Source organism: Sminthopsis crassicaudata, chromosome 1, assembly GCF_048593235.1.
Source record: "Sminthopsis crassicaudata isolate SCR6 chromosome 1, ASM4859323v1, whole genome shotgun sequence".
NCBI classification, from domain to species: Eukaryota; Metazoa; Chordata; class Mammalia; order Dasyuromorphia; family Dasyuridae; genus Sminthopsis; species Sminthopsis crassicaudata.
In genome coordinates this window covers 548,205,509-548,224,607 of record NC_133617.1, presented here as the reverse complement: position 1 = coordinate 548,224,607, position 19,099 = coordinate 548,205,509, and the positions used below count along the sequence as shown (strand labels likewise).

Here is a 19,099-nt window from a genome sequence, read left to right as displayed (position 1 = left end):
GATTTTATGTATATTTTTTGTTACCTGGTACATACCTATATACCTAAGTTAACATAAAAACATTGGTATATACATATTATATAAAATAGGTATACAAATTAAACACTTTACTGATAATTTCTTAGGCAAAAAGGAGCCTCCAGGGGAAAATGTTTAAAAAGCCCTGAGTTAGAGATCATAATTAGTTTCTCCCATTAATTACCTAATAATTGTCCCAGTAGGCACTAAAGTTGGTGAAGATAATGTGTTCTAGAAAAGAGAAGATTCTATATAGAGTTAAGACATCTGAAACATTGGCCTCATCCTACAACATACTAGCTATATGCGATGTATATAACATGAATGTATATTATACATTAAATAATATAAACATAAAGGATTTATCTACTTAGCAGCCAGATTTGGTCTATTCATTTCTCTTCACTCAAAGAGAAACAGAGTCCCCAATCCTTTTGTGAGGACAGAATTTACATTTTCCAAAAGTTCCTTAATCACCCAAATAGTGCTAAGTACCTATTTGTTAAATATCTGTGAATACCTTTGGAAAGGAGAGCCAAGAAAGGAAGGGTAGGAAATTAGAACAAAGAAATCATGTCCAATCATAACATTTATTATTGGAGTCAAATTACAGAAAAGTATGTTTGTGTTGAGGGAAGGGCAGAGCAGCCAATACTTTAATTTTACATCTCTTCCCACTGAAGCACTACTAAAAAAAAAAAAAAAAAGCAAAAAGGAAGTTGTAGTTGAGGGCTAAGAAATGGAAACAGCAACCAGAGTCAAGATCTTTCAGGTAAGGATATGAAATCAAGAAGTAGGTATACTGATTTAGAATTTTATGGGCAACTGTAAGGGATTCCTGATTCTTTCACAGAATAAGTATCTCTTTGAGGGAATTTCTTGCTTTAAGGGGGGAAGGAGGGAAGCTAGGAGAAATAGCTGTAATAGCATAAAAGTGACATACTTTTAACTTATCCTAGTTTCCCTTCTGGCCTGCACTGAGATTTATAAATACTGTCTTGACTAAACATGGTTTCCTATATTCCCACCACAGGCATGGGGGGAAGGGTACTGTTGCAAAGAAGTTAAGAAACCCACATCTTGGAGGAGGAGGAAAAAATAACCTGAAGTAAAAGAACTCTTATCATAGTTTCTCTGTACATTTGTCTTGGTAATTTCATGGTATACAGAGCTCACTGTACCCAGATAAGTAGTGTACAAGCTCAGATAGGCAAGAGATATAGTCAAAAATTAAATTCTTCTTCACTTATTCCCTATAGTGTGCATGAGAACTTTTCAATGGGAGACTGAGGCACCATTTAGGTATCCTGATGATTCCAAAGTAAATATACAACATAAATCCTAATTAAAATCAAAGGGTATACTGATATACTTCTAAATTAAAAACTCAGCATATTAGGCTCACAAACTTTGCATTAGCAAGATTTATGTTCATAGAGAACCAAATATTGCTAATAAACTTTCATTAACTAAGAAGTTAACATTATCCAAAATATTAAACAAAATGATCTAATGGTTAGCAAATAACTAAAGGGAAAAAATTAAATACTTGAGTCTCAAAAATGGCATAAAGCATACTCACTATTCAATGCTATAGTCATATCAAACCATCAAATTTCTAAACTAATTCAATTTTGACAGACTGATCAGTTGTTCAAAGTAATAATGTTAAAGAAAAAACAACACCCTATATAGTTCATATGATTTGTTAGATAAGTTAAAACTGAACTCTAAAGGCAATAATGTCTAATTTCCTAAAATATTGTTCTGATGTGTGCTAGGGCAGCCAGGTAGTAGAATATAGTATTGACCTTGGAGTCAGAATGACCTGAACTCAAATCCAGCTCAGACTCGTGACAATTACTAGCTGTGTGATGCTTGGCAAGTCATTAAATCCTGTTTGTCTCAGTTTCCTCATATGTAAAATGAGCTGGAGAAGGAAATGGCAAACTACTTTAGAATCTTTGCCAAGAAAAACCCAAATAAGATCACAAAAAATCTGACACAATTAATTGATTAAACAAGAAAAACAACATCCTACATGTACCCCTAATAAGTTGAGTTATTGAATCTCTAGAATAAGTTCAGTGTAACTCCAGTATCTAAGTGAATTTACTATTTGGTCTATAGAGACTTAAAATCTAAAAATGACTTATTTTTCTAGGACTATATTGTCTCTTTTAAAATAATGACTTTGGTCATTTCCAAAAGCAAAGTAAAGCTTTTCCTTGGTAAAAGACTTTAAGGTTTAATCAACTTGTTTAAAATGTTATAAAAACCATTCTAAGGTAGTAGATACATAAGGTTTTTTAACAGACTAAATCTCCAGAAGCACTGGATTAGGTGAAATATATTAGTTTTATATTTCTATCTCAATATTTTATCCCAAAATTTATCTCCTTCAATACTCACAGACAAGAAACAGTCTATCAAGAAAGAAAAAAATTATTTGAAGATACTATTCTGAAGAATAAGTAGATTTCAAATCAATTGCTATCTGCTAATGAAAGATCAAAATGTTAAACAAGAATCACTAAACTTGCACATAACAGCATAATTTGGTAATTTTCCACCTTAGTTTGTCAGTTAAAAAACAAATCTTTAAAAAAGGAATTCCTTTGTGAATACATCTAGCCATTCTGGAGACCAATTTGGACTCAAAAAGTTATCAAACTGTGCATACTCTTTGACCCAGCAATGTTACTACTGGGCTTATATCCTAAAGAGATCTTAAAGAAGGGAAAGGGACCTGTATGTGCAAGAATGTTTGTGGCCGCCTTCTTTGTGGTGGCCAGAAACTAGAAACTGAGTGGATACCCATCAATTGGAGAATGGCTGAATAAATTGTGGTATATGAATGTTATGGAATATTACTGTTCTGTAAGAAATGACCAACAGGATGATTTCAGAAAGGCCTGGAGAGACTTACATAAACTGATGCTGAGTGAAATGAGCAGGACCAAGAGATCATTATATACTTCAACAACAATACTATTTATGAGGATCAATTCTGATGGACGTGGCTCTCTTCAATAATGAGATGAGCCAAATCAGTTCCATTTATTCAATAATGAATAGAACCAGCTACACCCATTGAAAGAACTCTGGGAAATTAGTGTGAACCAAAACATAGCATTTCCCATCTGTTTTTGTCCACTTGCATTTTTTATTTCCTTCACAGGTTAATTTTACATTATTTCAAAGTCCGATTCTTCTTGTGCAACAAAATAACTATTGTATTTAACATATACTTTAACATATTTAACATGTATTGGTCTACCTGCCATTTGGGGGAGGGGGTGGAGGGAAAGAGGAGAAAAGCTGGAACAGAACGTTTTGCAAGGGTCAATGCTGGAAAATTACTCATGCATATATCTTGTAAATAAAAAGCTATAATAAAAAAAAGTTCCTCATTTCTTCTTTCCTCCAAAGCACATTTCCAGAAGCCCTTTTTCAAAAAGAGTTATTTAAACATCATTTCACATTGTTTCATATCTATTTAAGTATATTTGTCTGAATTCATGCCTACATTCCTACCAATATGGCCTAATGGCTGTTACCTATATACAATGATTCCATCAAACCATTTTTCCTTACAGTGCATTTGGAAAGTCTCTCCCCATGCTTGGAAACTTCTTCCTCCTACTTCATACAAGCTATATATTTCTTCAAAGTTCAACTTAACAAGTGGAGCCAAGATGGTAAATAGGTAGGAACTTGCCCAACCTCTCCCCCAAACTACTCCAAATTCCTTTAAATAATGACTCTAAACCAATTTTAGAGCATAAGAACATTTTCTAGGTGAAGGCAACTTAGAAACTCAGCAGAAAGGTGCATGACATCGGGTGGGAGTCCAATTGTGTAGTCCTGGTGCACACCAGCCACCCCCAGCCTATGCCCCTGACCCTACCCTGCCCCAGCATCTGAATCTGTGGCAATTAAAGTTCAACTTAAGCATTCTTTCCTATATAGGGCCTTATTCAGACCCTGCTTTCCCCAGTTGCTGATGCCTTCCTCCCCCAAAAAGCATTTTATATTTACCTCATATATTTTGCACTTATTCATCTGTATTCACAATACTCTCCAATACAATCACGTTCAATAAAGGCAGGTATTGTTTCATTTTTGATTTTCTATCTATAACACTTTAGAAAATATCAGAACATAATAACTAACCATTTATTGAATAAATACATAAACCAGTATGTAGTTTTGTTAGAAAGCAAAAATAAAGTAGTTAACTACCAAATTATCTTTCCAGATCACCCAAGATGTACTTTAAGCAGTTGAATATATTTTTGAGATAAACGGAAATAATTCATTACCTTAGAAGCAAAATAAAATGTCACTGGGCCTGTTTCTGGATATGTTTCTCATTTTCACTTCCCCATTTAAATAACAAATTTGACAGATGACAAAATTTTATCTGATATTCAGAACTGAACAGCCCAAGTGACTAATGCTGTTGAAGGTTTACATATTCTTTCCCAAATGTGTCCAAATTATGTCAGTAGAATCTAATATGTCTATGAAAACCCTTTAAAGGAAGTGATACTTGCCAGAACCCTAACTGTCAGATCTTTCATCACCAGTGCTGCTTACTGATATATAAAAAATTGTTGGTAACATCTCATTCCTTGAGGAGGTACCAACACTATAATTGCCACTCAGCTATTAAAATAAAGGCTTTGTTTTCAAAAGGGGAGACTTGAATGCATCTGATTTTTACGTAAGTCAGTTATGATTGAATTAGTTCTCTGATCTTCTAGGAAAATGCACTAAAAAATCGCATGTGATAATTTCACTTAGCATGCCCTCTCACTTTTTTTTTTTTTTCAGTTCCTTCCCCAAAGAGTTTCCTCTTTACATTTCAAAAGTTTGGGTTAGTTCAAGTTTCAACAAAAGGAACAACTCTAAAGCATCTAAGATTATAAGTCAGTTATGAAACATATCTTAGGAGGTGATGAAAAAGAACCTTAAAGCAAGGTTTCTTAACCTGTTTTAAGTCTGGTAAAGCCTCTGGAACAATTCTCAGCATGTTTTTTAAATGCATAAAATAAAATAGGCAAGATTACAAAGGAAACCAATTATACTGAAACACAGTTAGCAAAATGTTCATGGACTCCAGATTGAGTGAGAACACCTAGCCTAAAAAGTGAAATCTTTAAGATTAAGCAGAAACCTAGCTGAGTAAATTTTGATATGAAGCAAGAGATGACAAAGCAATTACAGATGTAGGATATGTTTGCTTAGAATCTTGACTATTTTTAAAAATTCATTTCTATTTTAGCATTAACTAAAGACACTCCTACATGCAGCTTCTCTGTTTTCAAGAAACAAATACAATAATGGAAATAAAACTTAAAGGACCCTTACAAAGGAGAAGAAATTGGGCAAATTTACTGATAGGAGAGACAGAGGCGAATGGATTATGATAAAGGGATTCTGTTTTAAGAAGATAGTTATTTATAAATTATAGGCACCAGGCATCAAGGTGATAGAGTAGACAGAGCACTCAACTTCGGGGCAGAAAGATCTGAGTTCAAATCTAGATTCACTTACTGTGTGGCCCTGGACAAATCATTTAACTTTTATTTGCTTCAGGCCCCACATCTGTAAAATGGGGATAATAACAGCATCTGCCTCCTAGGATTATTTTAAGAAGCAAATAAAATCATATTTATAAACTATTATGTAAATCTTAAAACACTATTTAAATACTAGATTTTATTATTATGAAACAAATTTAGTTAGATCTGCCAAATTTTCACAGTAATTAGTTAATAACAGTCTACATTTACAAAGCATCTCCAATGTTATCAGGCACTGTGTTGAGAAATATATATACATTTTAAAAAAGCAATCTCTGTCCACAAGGAACATACAATATAATATAAGGGGAAAAAAAAAACAACAGGGAGGGTGGGGTGAGAGTCACAGAAGTCATACAACCAGGTAAGAATTGAGATGGATGAGCTAAGTACTTTCTCTTCCAGTGTAGGGTAGTGATGAGCTGGAGAAAAAATTATGAGCGCTTACAAGATGAGACAGTTAATTGATCTTAAAAGTAGTTCAGTCGGGTAAGAAATGAAAAATTCTGAACTTGCATTGTTAATATTGCCCATATAAAATCAATGAAATGCATAAGACCATACCACTTAGTTTCACCCAAGTTTGCATGTATTTTAATATTTTCATGTCTTATAACTGTTTTCAGTTTATAAAGAGATATAAAAATATATCTTTATATATTATTTATTACATATCATATTATATATAATATATATATAATATAAAGAAAAAATTCAGTTTATAAAGATAGAGCTAGAAGGGACCTTAGATTTATCATCTCACCTATTCTTTCTATTTTATAAATGTCTATTTATAGACAAGATTTAGGAAGAAGACAAAGTGAGCAACTCTGAAGTTATACAAGGTTAATTAGTGGCAGAATTTGGACTCAAAAACAGCTTTCTGACACCTAATTTGATGCTCTTTTAGTATAAGATATATGATTTCCTTTCCACCAAGAAATCTAAGTCTTGATTTAGACTCTCCTCACTTCTCACCAGACTTCTAATTTTTGGCTCCTTTCCTTGAGTCTCTCTATTCTTTCTGTCCACTATACAGCAGCCAAAGTTATTTTCCTAAAGTACAAGTCAAATAATGTCATTCTGGGCTTATCACTCAATATAGTGAATTTTAATTGCTCCAAGACAAGCTCCTCTGGTTCTTTTCTAACCTTATTAGTAGGCAATAAACACTTATTAAGTGCCAGTCACTGTGATAAGCATTACTTTAAGGCAAAAGACAGTCCCTGCCCTGAGAGCTTAAAATCTATCCCACATCATTTGCTCCCTCCTTTCCCTTATTCCAGGCACTAACCAACCCAGCCTTCTTGATATTCTTCATAGACAATAATACTCTATGTCCCATTTTAATACTTTAGCATTAGACATCCCTATCTCACTTCACACCTCTTAAAATCACTAGATTCCTTCAAATTTTTGCTCAAGTATCACATTCTACAATAAGTCTTCATGATCTATTATCTGGCAATATTAATATTGAATTATATTTCAATACAAAAATTCAAGAGATGTACCAAAACACTAGGTGATAGACAAATAAGTGGTATGAATAAGTGAATGGTATCAATAAGTAAAATATATAATAAATGACTCAGTTTTTGTTCTTCACCTTGTCCATACTGATGGGTCCCAAGTCCTTCTCTCCAGAATTTCCCCTGCCCAAAAGCCAGAAAGAAGGGAGATGATAGCTCAGAGCAGAGGGTCTACTCAAAACTGCCCACCTCACTAAGGAATAAGAAGTTTTATTGCTCTATATCTGTTCCTCCTTATTTGTCCTCTGCACACACAAAAAAAGCCATACTGTCTAATTGACAATTCCTTGCTAAAAGATAACCTATCTCCTTACCTGACTCTTCTTTATCTTTTTCATATTTTGCAACCTTGTAAGCTGTTAGTCGGCTAGTTAAGTCCCAAATAACAACAAAATTTACTAAAGGCCAAATAAGTCAAAGCATACAAAAATTTTTGAGAAGTCCAGTCCCTGCCCTCTAACAGAAACTCAAATAAAAATAATATTTTTTTAAAAGAGTGACATTGATCGACTTTAGCAGAGATACTTACTATACTTTGCTCTGGTTAATAATGGCTAATATTGATATGGAGCTTCAAAGTTTGCAAAGTGCTTTATCTACATTGGCTCATTTGATCCTCACAACAACCCTATGAGGTAGTGTTATTTACCCCTCTAATTTACAGACAGAAACCAATAGCTGCCAAAGGTTAAACAATTTGCTCATCATCAATAACTCCTAAGTACCTAAGGCAGGATTTTTTTTCCCCCTGAGGCTGGGGTTAAGTGACTTGCCCAGGGTCACACAACTAGTAAGGCAGGATTTTAAGCATAGGCCATCCTTACTCCTAGGAGATTGTTTTGATTCTAAAAGGCAACTAGTAAAAATATATAAAAGTTGAAGAAAGGTTCTGAAAGTCTGAGATGTGCAGAAGAGAAGGAATGTGTAAGAAATGGGATTCTTCAATCTTAGTCATTTTGCTTTCACTTGTGTCCTTGAGGAAGGATAAATACCTTAGGAAATGTGATAAGAAAGGGTAATTTGTCTCTCAGATGAGAAATGATTGGAAGAGTAAAAATGTGACCAACAGCACAAGCTCAAAGAAACAAAGGAAGAACTGCTCTGATCACATTTTGCTTAAAATTGAGTATATTCTTTAACATATATAACATGTATTGGTCAATCTGCCATCTGGGGGAGGGGAGTGGGGTGAAAGGGGAAAAATGGGAACAAAAGGCTTGGCAATTGTCAGTGCTATAAAATTACCCATGCATATATCTTGTAAATAAAAAGCTATAATAAAAAAAAATTTTTTTAAGTTTTTTTAATTGAGTATATTATATACCTTATAAGAGAAAATGGTAACCTTGAAAGGATCCTGAAGAAGGAAGGCTAACTAAACCCAAAAAAAAAGGCTTGACCTGGCCTTTATAGGTATGTTTCCATTCTATGGAACTGGGGTACTCATTCTTGCAAGAATATAAAATAAAATCTTTCCTGCATTCATCAGTGAGTCAGTAAAGTTCTTGTTAAGATATTTTGTTTCATACAGGCTGTTTTAGGAGATTTTGTATATGTTGGGTGCTACATAACCCATGAATAAGAACACATAATTTATTTACTTTTAAGGGGGGAAAAGAGCCTATCTTTGAGACTTAATTGGTACAGGGGAATAAGACTGAAGTTGTTGTAATAGCTTCCCATTTGCCAAAGGCATAAAAGCCCAGTACATAAATATTCAATATTCCTCAAGTTCCATTGCCATCCCACAACCCAGTGTGAATCAATATACCCTTCTGACCAGAGGTGCTATCATGGCAAAAAAGAAAGGAGATCTGATCAAATTAATCAGCCTATCTTTGTTTAAAATTCTTTCCCTGTTATCATTAATCAAGCATGTTTTACTAAGTTTCTCATTTCATTCGAATGCCAAATCTGACTCCCTCCACCCATACATCCAGACCAATCTGAGTCAGGCCTGCCCCAGAATGGTGGGCTTCTCATTATTAGAGAACTTCAAAAAGAATCTAAGTGAACCTATTGGTTGATTCTTACTTATGTATGCTTTGAATCAAATGATATCAGAATTTCCATGAAACTAATTGAGAAATTCTACAATTTTGAATTAGGCTTAACACCTTTTAAAATATCACATTCCAAAAGTAGCTAATACTCTTAACTTTAATACTTAGGGTTTTTTCTCATTCACCATCTTTAACCAGAATTTTCTTTTACTGGTTTTTATGCCTCCATTTAAGTTATATAACCAGGTTTTGAATTTTTTTTACAATTATATAAGTAGTTTCTCTCTGTGGGAAATATTTTCCAATCTACTTAAATGTTCTTTCCCCTTTATAAAAGAGAATTCAAGCTCTTTTAATGCAGTACTCTCTATCACCTTTATTTAACTGAACCTTTAGTATAATTCTCACTCTTTTGGTATTTGTAGGAGATTAATCATATCCAGAGTACTTTGTTTTCTTTTGCACACTGTATATATTAAATTACCTTAATCTTCTCACAAATCATCTCATCCAATCTATCTTTGTCTCTCCTCCTTTAGTTTCCGTCTTATTCAAAGGACAAATAAAAAATAAAAAATCATTTAAACCTATATACACATGTCCTAACTATGAATTTCAAATCAAACAATATAGATGATGTCATGAATTTCTTAACAGCACTTCACCTCTTAAGTACAAGCTCACTTTCTGATTCTTTGGCAAATATCCATATAGAAAGAAAGGAAACCCAGTTACAATTCCAGAGGCTTAATACATTCTTGAATTTATACCCAACTTTTTATTCCTGTCATAAAATGATTTACTAAATTTTCATTTGATTAACTACTACTGCAATACTTTTAGTAAACTGTACAACACTGTAAAGCCAAACATATCATGAGAATCTATATCAGTTAAAAATATATACTGATTTTACAATATGCTGAGGCTCTACTGGCTGAGGTGAAGTGATTTGTACAAGGTCACAGAACTAGTAATAGAAATAAGACTGAAAACAAGGACTTTCTGACTCCCTGTCCAATATTAACTATTCTATGGCACTGCCTTTCATCAATAACAAAGTGTTTCCCAATTCAACTTCCAACACAGAATGTTTAAAAAAAAAAATCAAAATATATTTATTAAAGCAATCACAAAGTGCACAGCAATGAGAGAAATGATACAACTATCACTGCTTTGAGTCCTAGATAAAGTGATGTTACTTATTCAAATCTGAAAATAGCAAGAGTGAGAGGGATGACTAACACATTTCACATTTCAGGGATCAGTAAAGTAAGGCCTAAAGGATAACTCTAGCCCATAGCTCATATTTATGTAGTTCCCAATTAAGATGGCTTTCACATTTTTAAATACAAATAACTTTATTTTAAGATAAAAAAAAATTCTTAGCTCTAGGCCATAGAAGTGAGAAGCCTGCTGGATCATAATTTACTATTTCAATTTACATTAAATCTAACACTTAAGGAAATCAAAAGAATGATGGGTCAAAAAATAATATGAAATTTAATGGAAATGAAGGAGCAATTCTATTCTTGGGCTCAAAAATTCACTAAAAAATTTAAATAGTTTGTATGAAAACAATCAGGGAATTTTAGCAGAGTGAAAGTTCAATGAATCAACACTATCATGACAGTCAAAGGAACAATGGCTAAATCGCATTAGGTGATGGTCACACTGTACTCTTCCTGAGTCAGACTATGTCTAAGAGTATCCTACATAACATTGTTTTCAACAAAATTAGATATCTTAAATTAAAAATAACAGATATTTGACACTTAAATAAGTTATCAACAAATATCAAGCCCCAGAAACTGAAGAGCCTACCTCTTAAAATAATCTCTTAGATATTTGCCTAACTTCACATAGGAAAAAAAGTGAATAAAATGTATCTATTGTCCATAATATGATGTACAATTTAATGAATAACCAATAAAAAGGGACCCATTAGTGTGCGTTTGTGTGTGTATGTGTGTATTATAAGTGGTTAAGAGTGTAGCTGTAAATCAGGGAGACCTGAATTCAAATCCTATATTAAATATTTCCTGTCTATGTGACCCCGGGCATATCACTTCAACTCTATGAGCCTTATCCCTCATCTATGAAATGAGAGGACTCAATGGCTTATAAAGTCCCTTCCAGCTCTAAAGCTCTGATCCTGCAACCCTATGACAGATACTGTAAATGGACAATGAGATGGGTCCAGAATTGAATAAGATTCTTAGAGGATAGGCTGGATTATCTTTAAGAAGCTAACTCTCCTTTTGCTTGTATTTGTATTCCTAGCACAGTATCTGGCATTTAGTAAGTATGTAATAAATGCTTGTCAACTAACTAGATTCAAATTCACTGAGTGATTCCCTTAAGGAGTATTCATGAAAGAGCATGGATAAGGGGCACAAGAGACAAGAGGGCATGTATGGTGTGTAAACGGTATAGTTGAAGAGAGTAATCTTATGAATAAGATCACAAATTCATAAAGCATAAAAGCATCAAGAAATTGGCACTTAAAAGATATTAATTGGGGAGTGGGGGAAGTGGGGAGGGTAAAGTGACTAGAAACCTTGCTATTCAAGAATTCATTCAAGAAGTAAAGATATTTAATCTGACCAAAAAAAAAAAAAAATTAGCCAAGGTAGAATAGCTGCATTCAAGTACTGAAGGATTGTCACAATAAAAATAAGGATTTGATTACTTCAGTTTATCCCAAGAAGCCAGAAGGAAGAATAACAGATAGAAATTGCAGAGAAGCAGACTTAGGTTTAGTGTAAATATACAGAGAAAAATGTTAATAATTAAAACTATCCAAAAGCAAAATGGACAACCTTTGCTGTCACTAAATTCTCAATAAGCTCTTTAAATGGAAGCTAGATAACTTCTTGAGTCGGATCTTGTAGAAGGAATTTCTGTTTAGGTATAGTTTGGAATAAATAACCCTTGATACTATTCCAACTCATAATTAAAGTTCATAAATTTATTTGTAACTGTTATTGAGGCTTGGAATCTTGCTTTCCTAAGGGAACCTATTTTATAAGTGATAGTTGACTTCTCAAAGTACACCATAAAAGTCTGTTTAATCCATAATTTACCATATATGTAACAAGAACAAAGTAGAAAAGAATACTAGGATCAGTCTCGGAAAGGGACAAGGAAAAGGGACAATAAGATAAAAATGTGTACCATTGTCATTTTAAGTCTAAGAAGCACATGAGACCAGATAATACAAGGGGATTCATTTCAAAGATTAAATCACTCTGGGGAGAAATGTAGGATTACCTCTTCTTGTACTTGTCTAAAGCCAAATATTTAGTCTAAAATTAGTTATCTAAAATTAAAAATAACAGACATTTGACACTTAAAATTAATCTCTCCTGCTAAAATATCATAGCTGCAATAATCCCTTATGGGTCTCATAACTGAATGTAGGGGTCCCAATAAAGATTTATTTTCAGTATTATTATATTATATAGTATTATATAATATATAGTATATAGTATATGCTATATATAGTATATAGTATATATATAGTATTGTTTATATTCAGTATGTTTCAGTTGTATACCTGTTTTATATACCATAATACTCAGAGTCAAAATTTCTCAAGTGAAAAGTAGTTTCAAGTGGAAAAGTTGAAGAAGCTTATACTTGCAAGCAGGATGACAATTTTATCGGGTTTTTTGGCATTATTAACTAATGCACGATTGAAAGTGACTAAATTTCTAGCCATCTCAAGAGCTTCAATTTGTCGTCCTCATATTTATGGCTTTAAACTTTTTTTTTTCTTTCCTGCAGACTGGATTCCTATCTATGCTCAAAGTGCAATAACTGTGAGCAGCCACCAGTTTCCACTGCTGTTTTCCCACATTTCCTGCTGTCCTGCATTTCTGTCTGACTTGGGCTGATTTGCCCTCTTAGGTAGCTTGGTGGTTTCGTATCCTCTCCTTTTAAAAGATGATCACAGGCAATTTTTCTTGAACAATATGACAAGTATGGAAATTTTTTTTGGGGGGGGGGGCTGAGACAATTGGGAATAAGTCACTTGCCCAGGATCACATAGCCAGGAAGTGTTAAATGTATGAGGCGACACTTGAACTCGGGTCCTCCTGACTTCAGGACTGGTGCTCTAGCACTGAAAATGTTTAAAAAAATTATATATACTTAATCTTTCTTAGGTTGCTTGGGGAGAGAAGAGAAAACAGGAGGAAGGGAGAAAAATCTGGAACAAAGTCTTAAAAAAAATGAATGCTGAAAACCATCTTTATATATATATATATATATATATATATATATATATATATATATATATATATATATATATATATATATATATATATATATGGAAAAATAAAATACTATTGAAAATATGAGAAAGGGACCATATTGGAACCAGACTTAGTTCTGATACCTAATTGATTTTGACCCTAACTGAAGCTCAGAATTCCTGATTAAATAATTTACCAGCTTCTTTAAATAGTAGAGATTTCTATTCTCTGTGATTATCAACTATCCACCTATACTTGTTTTTCCTAGCTTACATGCTACAGCCCTGTTGGAATTCATCTTACCAATTCCAAAATTGCCAAAAATTTGCTCTAAAATGCAAGATCCACCATAAAAGTCCATATTGGGGGCAGCTAGGTGGTGCACCAGCCCTGAAGTAAGGAGGACCTGAGTTCAAACACTTTCTAGCTGTGGGACCCCACAGGCAAATCACTGAACCCTAATTGCCTCAGGGGGAAAAAAGTCTATATTCATATCTCAAATTGTAATCATTGTTTTTCCGTCAGTCTGACTCTTAGTGATTTCCATCTGGGTCTATCTTGGCAAAGATACTGGAGCTGTTAGCCATTTCCTTTTCTAATTCATTTTACAAATGAGAAACTGGGGTAAATAGGATTAAGTGACAAACCCAGAATAAACAGCTAGCAAGGATCTTAAGATTAGATCTTCCAGATTCTAAGCCTAGGACTCTATCCATTTAGTAGTCTCAAATTGTGTTCATTTAAATGTCCTTATTTTCTTGCATAAAAATGTGAATATTGGATTCCAGAATAAGTTAATAGTAGCTATTCAACACTGCCCACCACAGTGCTCCTTTGAAAGATCTAGAACATCCAATTAGCTTTCTAGTTCTAAGATACTCTAAATTTTAATTTTTATTATTCTGAAAACCTCAAAATTCCCTTATCCCATGTTAGGTTAAAAAAAATTGCATGGGGCAGCTATGTGGTGCAGTAGATAGAGCAACAGGCCCCAAGTTCAAATATGGCCTCAGACACTTAACATTTCCTAACTGTGTGACCCTGGGCTAGTTACTTAACCCCCAATTAGCTCAGCAAAAAAACACACAAAAACATTGTATTTCAACGAGGCCTAGAAGACTAGCATAATAATTAGCACAAAAACTCATTGTGCCTCTCTTAAATCTCCCAAATCTGTACTTCCTTTGAAGAAATTTTTATAAATCTAAGAAACAGAAACATGTCTTAAGATAAAAGTACACACACACACACACACACACACACACACACACACATTTTTTTTTCCCCCAATGAAAGTTTAGGGACCTTTGGTCTTTGGACTCCAGCTTAAGATACCCTCTCCTAGATATTTATATAAAGTAATTATACTTGATCTGGTCAGTAGAAAAGATGTAATGAACTAATTTTATAACAATTTCAAAACTTTTAAATTGGATATTATTTTATCTATTTTTTTTAACAAGGATCACTTACCTTCAAATTTAGATCCAAAATGATATTCTCCACTTGTAAAGTGTGGCAAAGAATATACAAGAGATCCTAGTCCCATCATAAAAGATGCAAAAGCAAGCCATCTTGGTTTATGACCTTTTTCTCCAAAGAATGACACAAATAATGACAATAAACAGAATGAAATGTCATAGCTTGATGATACCAAGCCAGTCAAGGAACTCTTCAATTCATAGCGCTTCTCAATAGTAGATATACTAATATTTACTAGGCCATTTACTACAATACCTACAAGGAAAAAAGAACAACAAATGTGCACTTTAGAACAAATCTCTACTGATAACCCATTATGAAAGCATACCAGAAATGTATTTATTCATGTCTTTTAAATTTAATTTGCATAGAACACAATTTAAAGGTACTATAGCCTTTCACAAATTCCTTATTATCCCAATATGCCTATTTTGTTGACAAATATTAATTCAATATAAAATACTTGGAAAATATTTTAGCTTGGTTATTGTTTTTAACATGATATAAATTACATGCTGAATCAGAATTCATCTTTTATTCAATTTTTGTTTGTGTTTAATCCACCTAACCAGGCAAAATCCCACGACACTATGTCACTAGGGAACTTTCTAGGGTAGCCATCCACTGCTTACTTACACTCTCTCCATGGAAGAGTTCAAAATGTATGGGATATCCATAGACTACTGAAGGGGGGTAAGTCATCACTAACTGAAATTGGAAAATCATTTCAATTTATTTCACAGACTAACAAAATGTAAATGCTCTAGAAACAATTACTTCCTAGAAAAGGTTCAAAGCAGAAGTAAACATTAGCAAAGAGTCTTTTAAATAAAACAACATCCAATAAGGGGGAAAAAAAAGTGCTCAAATGTCAGCTACCTTAGCCATCATCACCTGCCACGAATTCTATTTTTAAAACTATACTAAAAGCATCAAAAGTGAAATTATCTTAAGTTGGAAGATTTTATTTTTTTAATTATTTAGTCCTTTATGGACTAATCCATTTTTTCTTTTCGGGATAATTTAAACAAAAGTTTTGACAGACAAGATCCAGAGTAAATCTCCTATTAAGTGCAATAAGTGTTATCTCATTGAGATAAGGATGGAAATACTCTTTAAAACAAAGATGTTTATTTAGGAAATGAGTAGCAAGTAACTAAACCTTTAAAGGTAGGTAAATAGGTTTGGGGTTTGTTTGTACTAGATCTCCAACTAAAGTTACTCACCTACTTATTACCCTAAGCGGTTGATCTGATTTTTGAAGTTTAGTAGTCTTCTCCACTTTTTATTTTAAAAAAGAAAACTGTCCCCATACCTATGCTTGACAAAAATCGTCTTTTTTGTGAAATATAAAAATATTCCTGAAATAACAACAAACTGCTATTAATCCTCTATATCAGTATTTATTAACGTAGAAGATTAGTCTCCGGCAACCTAAGATATTACCATGGAGACAATAAGTTTTAATTGAAGGGGAAGGAAATTGAATGGGAGGTGATTGTGAAGTTGATAGTTGTGTCTGTGTGGGGGGAGTATCTAAATCAAAAACGAGAGTTTTGTCTGAATGGTCTCCTTTTGCCCTTCTTTAACCTTTCAAAAATTACCTAACTGCGGTAATCCCAAAAAATCCAACGTAAATAGAGATATCTAAACCTCAGGAACAGAATTCAGATGAAATCTGCCGTTTCGTTTGTAACTTTAAGGTTTGTTCTTTAAAAAGATAGTATGACCCGACGGTTTTCCTCGTATCCCTGCGAGGTGGTTTGGGATCTAGACCCCCAAAGCAATCATTTTTAAAGAATCGCCGCAGGATCGCCTGTTTAAAACTTTCTACCACACGCCGTGCGGATGGGTTCTCTCCTAAAATGAACAGATAAATGAGCTATGGGGCAGCTATGTATTCTTTTAAAGAGCTGAAACCAAAAGATTTCGCTTGGTTGTAACTATCGGAAGGAAGGACGCGGATGTGTTCGAGTCAGCCCAGTAACAGAGCTGGTCCACGCTCCCACCCCGCAGCCGGGCTCAGCCCGCAGCCCGGCTCCGCGCGCTTGCTCGGGTCAGAGACGCGCCTCTGCCCGAGGTGCTTGCTCGGGAGCTCCCCAAAGCACCGAGGCCGAGCGCGCGGTTACCTTGGATGATGGCCAGGAGGCAGTAGTGAAACAGAAAGCCCTTGGGATTGTTGCAGCGCTGCAGACAGTCGGGAGTGAAGCGCCCCCAGCCGCAGGGACCCTCCTCCAGCTCCAGCTGCTGAGACGGCGGCGGCGGCTGCGGGGGCGGCTGCGGGGGCCGCTTCGGCTCTTCTTCGGCACCAGTCGCGACGGAAACCTCAACTTCAGCTGGAGATGCGGGCAAGTGACGATTGGGGCCGGGGCTGGACGGGACGAAGGCCAGGTTGTCTACGCCTCTCGCTCCCTCCATGGCGAGATGAGTTCTCCGGACTCTCGTCGGGAGCCTTCGAGGGAGTTAAAAGGCGCCCACGTCTGCGGGGGCTCGTCCCGGGCCGCCTCTCCTTCGCTTAGTGCCGCTTGCCCCACCTCAGCAGCAGTCGCTGCCGCCGTCGCTTCGGGAGAAGGGGGCAGCGAGGCGAGCTAGACTGGGAGCTCACCTGCCAGCTGCGGACTCCGCGCGCTCCTCTTCTGTGCGGAAAGAGCCCTCGCGGTCAGGCTGGCCATGAACGAGAGCGGAACCCCCCTTCCCCACCACTAATGCCTATGACCTTGACTTTGACCTCGCTCTTCTAGGGGCTACCGAGATTCCGCTCCAGGCCGGGTCTCCGGAGCACCGCGCTAACCCACACCTGAGGATGAAGAATAGTTGTTGGAGGAGGAGGAGGAGAAAGGGGAGGAGGAAACAGCTGCAGGAGCTGTGATGCAACTTCTTCCTTATTGCCTTTAATCAGTCGGAGTTGAGGAGCGGAGGTAACGGGAGACTCGCCCCAAAGGTAAGAATGTCCCCTCAGCCTGCTGTGCTTCTCCCTCGGGACGGAAGGTGCGGTATTCATGTTAGCTGGACCCCGTGGGGGTTAACTCTGAAGGAATAAACACTGTTGTCGCTTCTGGACCACATTCTGCAAGGTGTGTTTGCTTCCCCTTTCCCCTCCTCCTCCTCCTCTCCTTTGTTATCAAAAAGAAACCAATCCTGGAGTCCCCGAGGAGTGCGCATTCACGTGGGATCATCAGAACATCACAAAAACCTGACCCTTTCCCTCCACTATTCTTTCGAAATTGTTCTCTCTTGTGCTTCCAATAGAATTATGAAATATAAATTAAGAAATCCTTTCAAACAGTATTCTATCACTGATGCAATTTATATGTGTATCAAAGATTCAACTCGGTTATTGTCAAGTATTTTCTATTTTTGAGATAAAAGTTCATCAAAAATGAAACTTTTTGTCTAGACCTGTGATGCAATATAAAGATCTCCTAGACTTGGAAACTTCTGTGCCAAAGCACAGCAGCAACGTTTATGTAATTTAAAGAAGTATTTGAAGCCTTTAGATGTGGAGTATGTTAGAGGCAGAACTTGACCACTCGGGGGCTGACCCTTTTTCAGTAATAGCCTGGTATTACTACTGCCTTATGGAGGAAAGTATTGTTTCTGATGACACCTTTCTTGGCAACAGTCACTGCGGACCCACAGTATATTCCATTATGGAATCTTGCTCTTCACTTCACTTCCTGCGCACCTCTCCGTCAGTTACTTCTCATCCTTTGGAGTTCTCCCCATCCATCATCTCATATCTTCTGACCATTCATCCTTCCAAGCACGAGATATCACTAAGCATCTTTGTGCCCAGGCACTGTGCTAGGTGATGTGGTTACAAAAACAAAGGGAAACCCTGAAACAGCAGCTGCCCCAATGAACCCTTGGTACAGCTGGTAGAAACAGCAGGAAATATTTAAGTAGGTTTTTTTTAAAAAGGTACCAATAGGTTCTGAGAGTGAATCCCAGAAGTGTGTGGAAGAAGAGGACACAAAGAAGGAAGAATCCATAAAGAATGTGAGTGATGTGGACTGAATTTTTTTTCCATTTTTTAAATTAATTTTATAATTATAACATTTTTTGACAGTACATATGCATGGGTAATTTTTTACATTATCCCTTGTACTCCCTTCTGTTCCAAATTTTCCCCTCCTTCCCTCCACCCCCTCCCCTAGATGGTAGGCATTCCCATACATATTAAATATCTTATATATTGTAGCTAGGATATACTA

The 19,099-nt window shown here is 35.5% G+C and overlaps 1 protein-coding gene across 1 annotated transcript in view; it reads right to left on the bottom strand.

Moving 5' to 3' along the window:
• The window catches only part of LOC141550899 (solute carrier organic anion transporter family member 4C1-like), a 90,468-nt gene extending 72,532 nt beyond the window's left edge, over positions 1 to 17,936 (bottom strand). Inside the window, exons 1-2 of the mRNA XM_074282007.1 lie at positions 17,015 to 17,936; positions 14,877 to 15,140 (exon numbers count right to left, since the gene is read on the bottom strand). Of these exons, the coding sequence (XP_074138108.1) occupies positions 14,877 to 15,140; positions 17,015 to 17,303 (553 nt within the window). The 5' untranslated portion in view covers positions 17,304 to 17,936. The remainder of the gene's footprint in view (positions 1 to 14,876; positions 15,141 to 17,014) is intronic.
• Between the last annotated feature and the right edge of the window lie 1,163 nt (positions 17,937 to 19,099).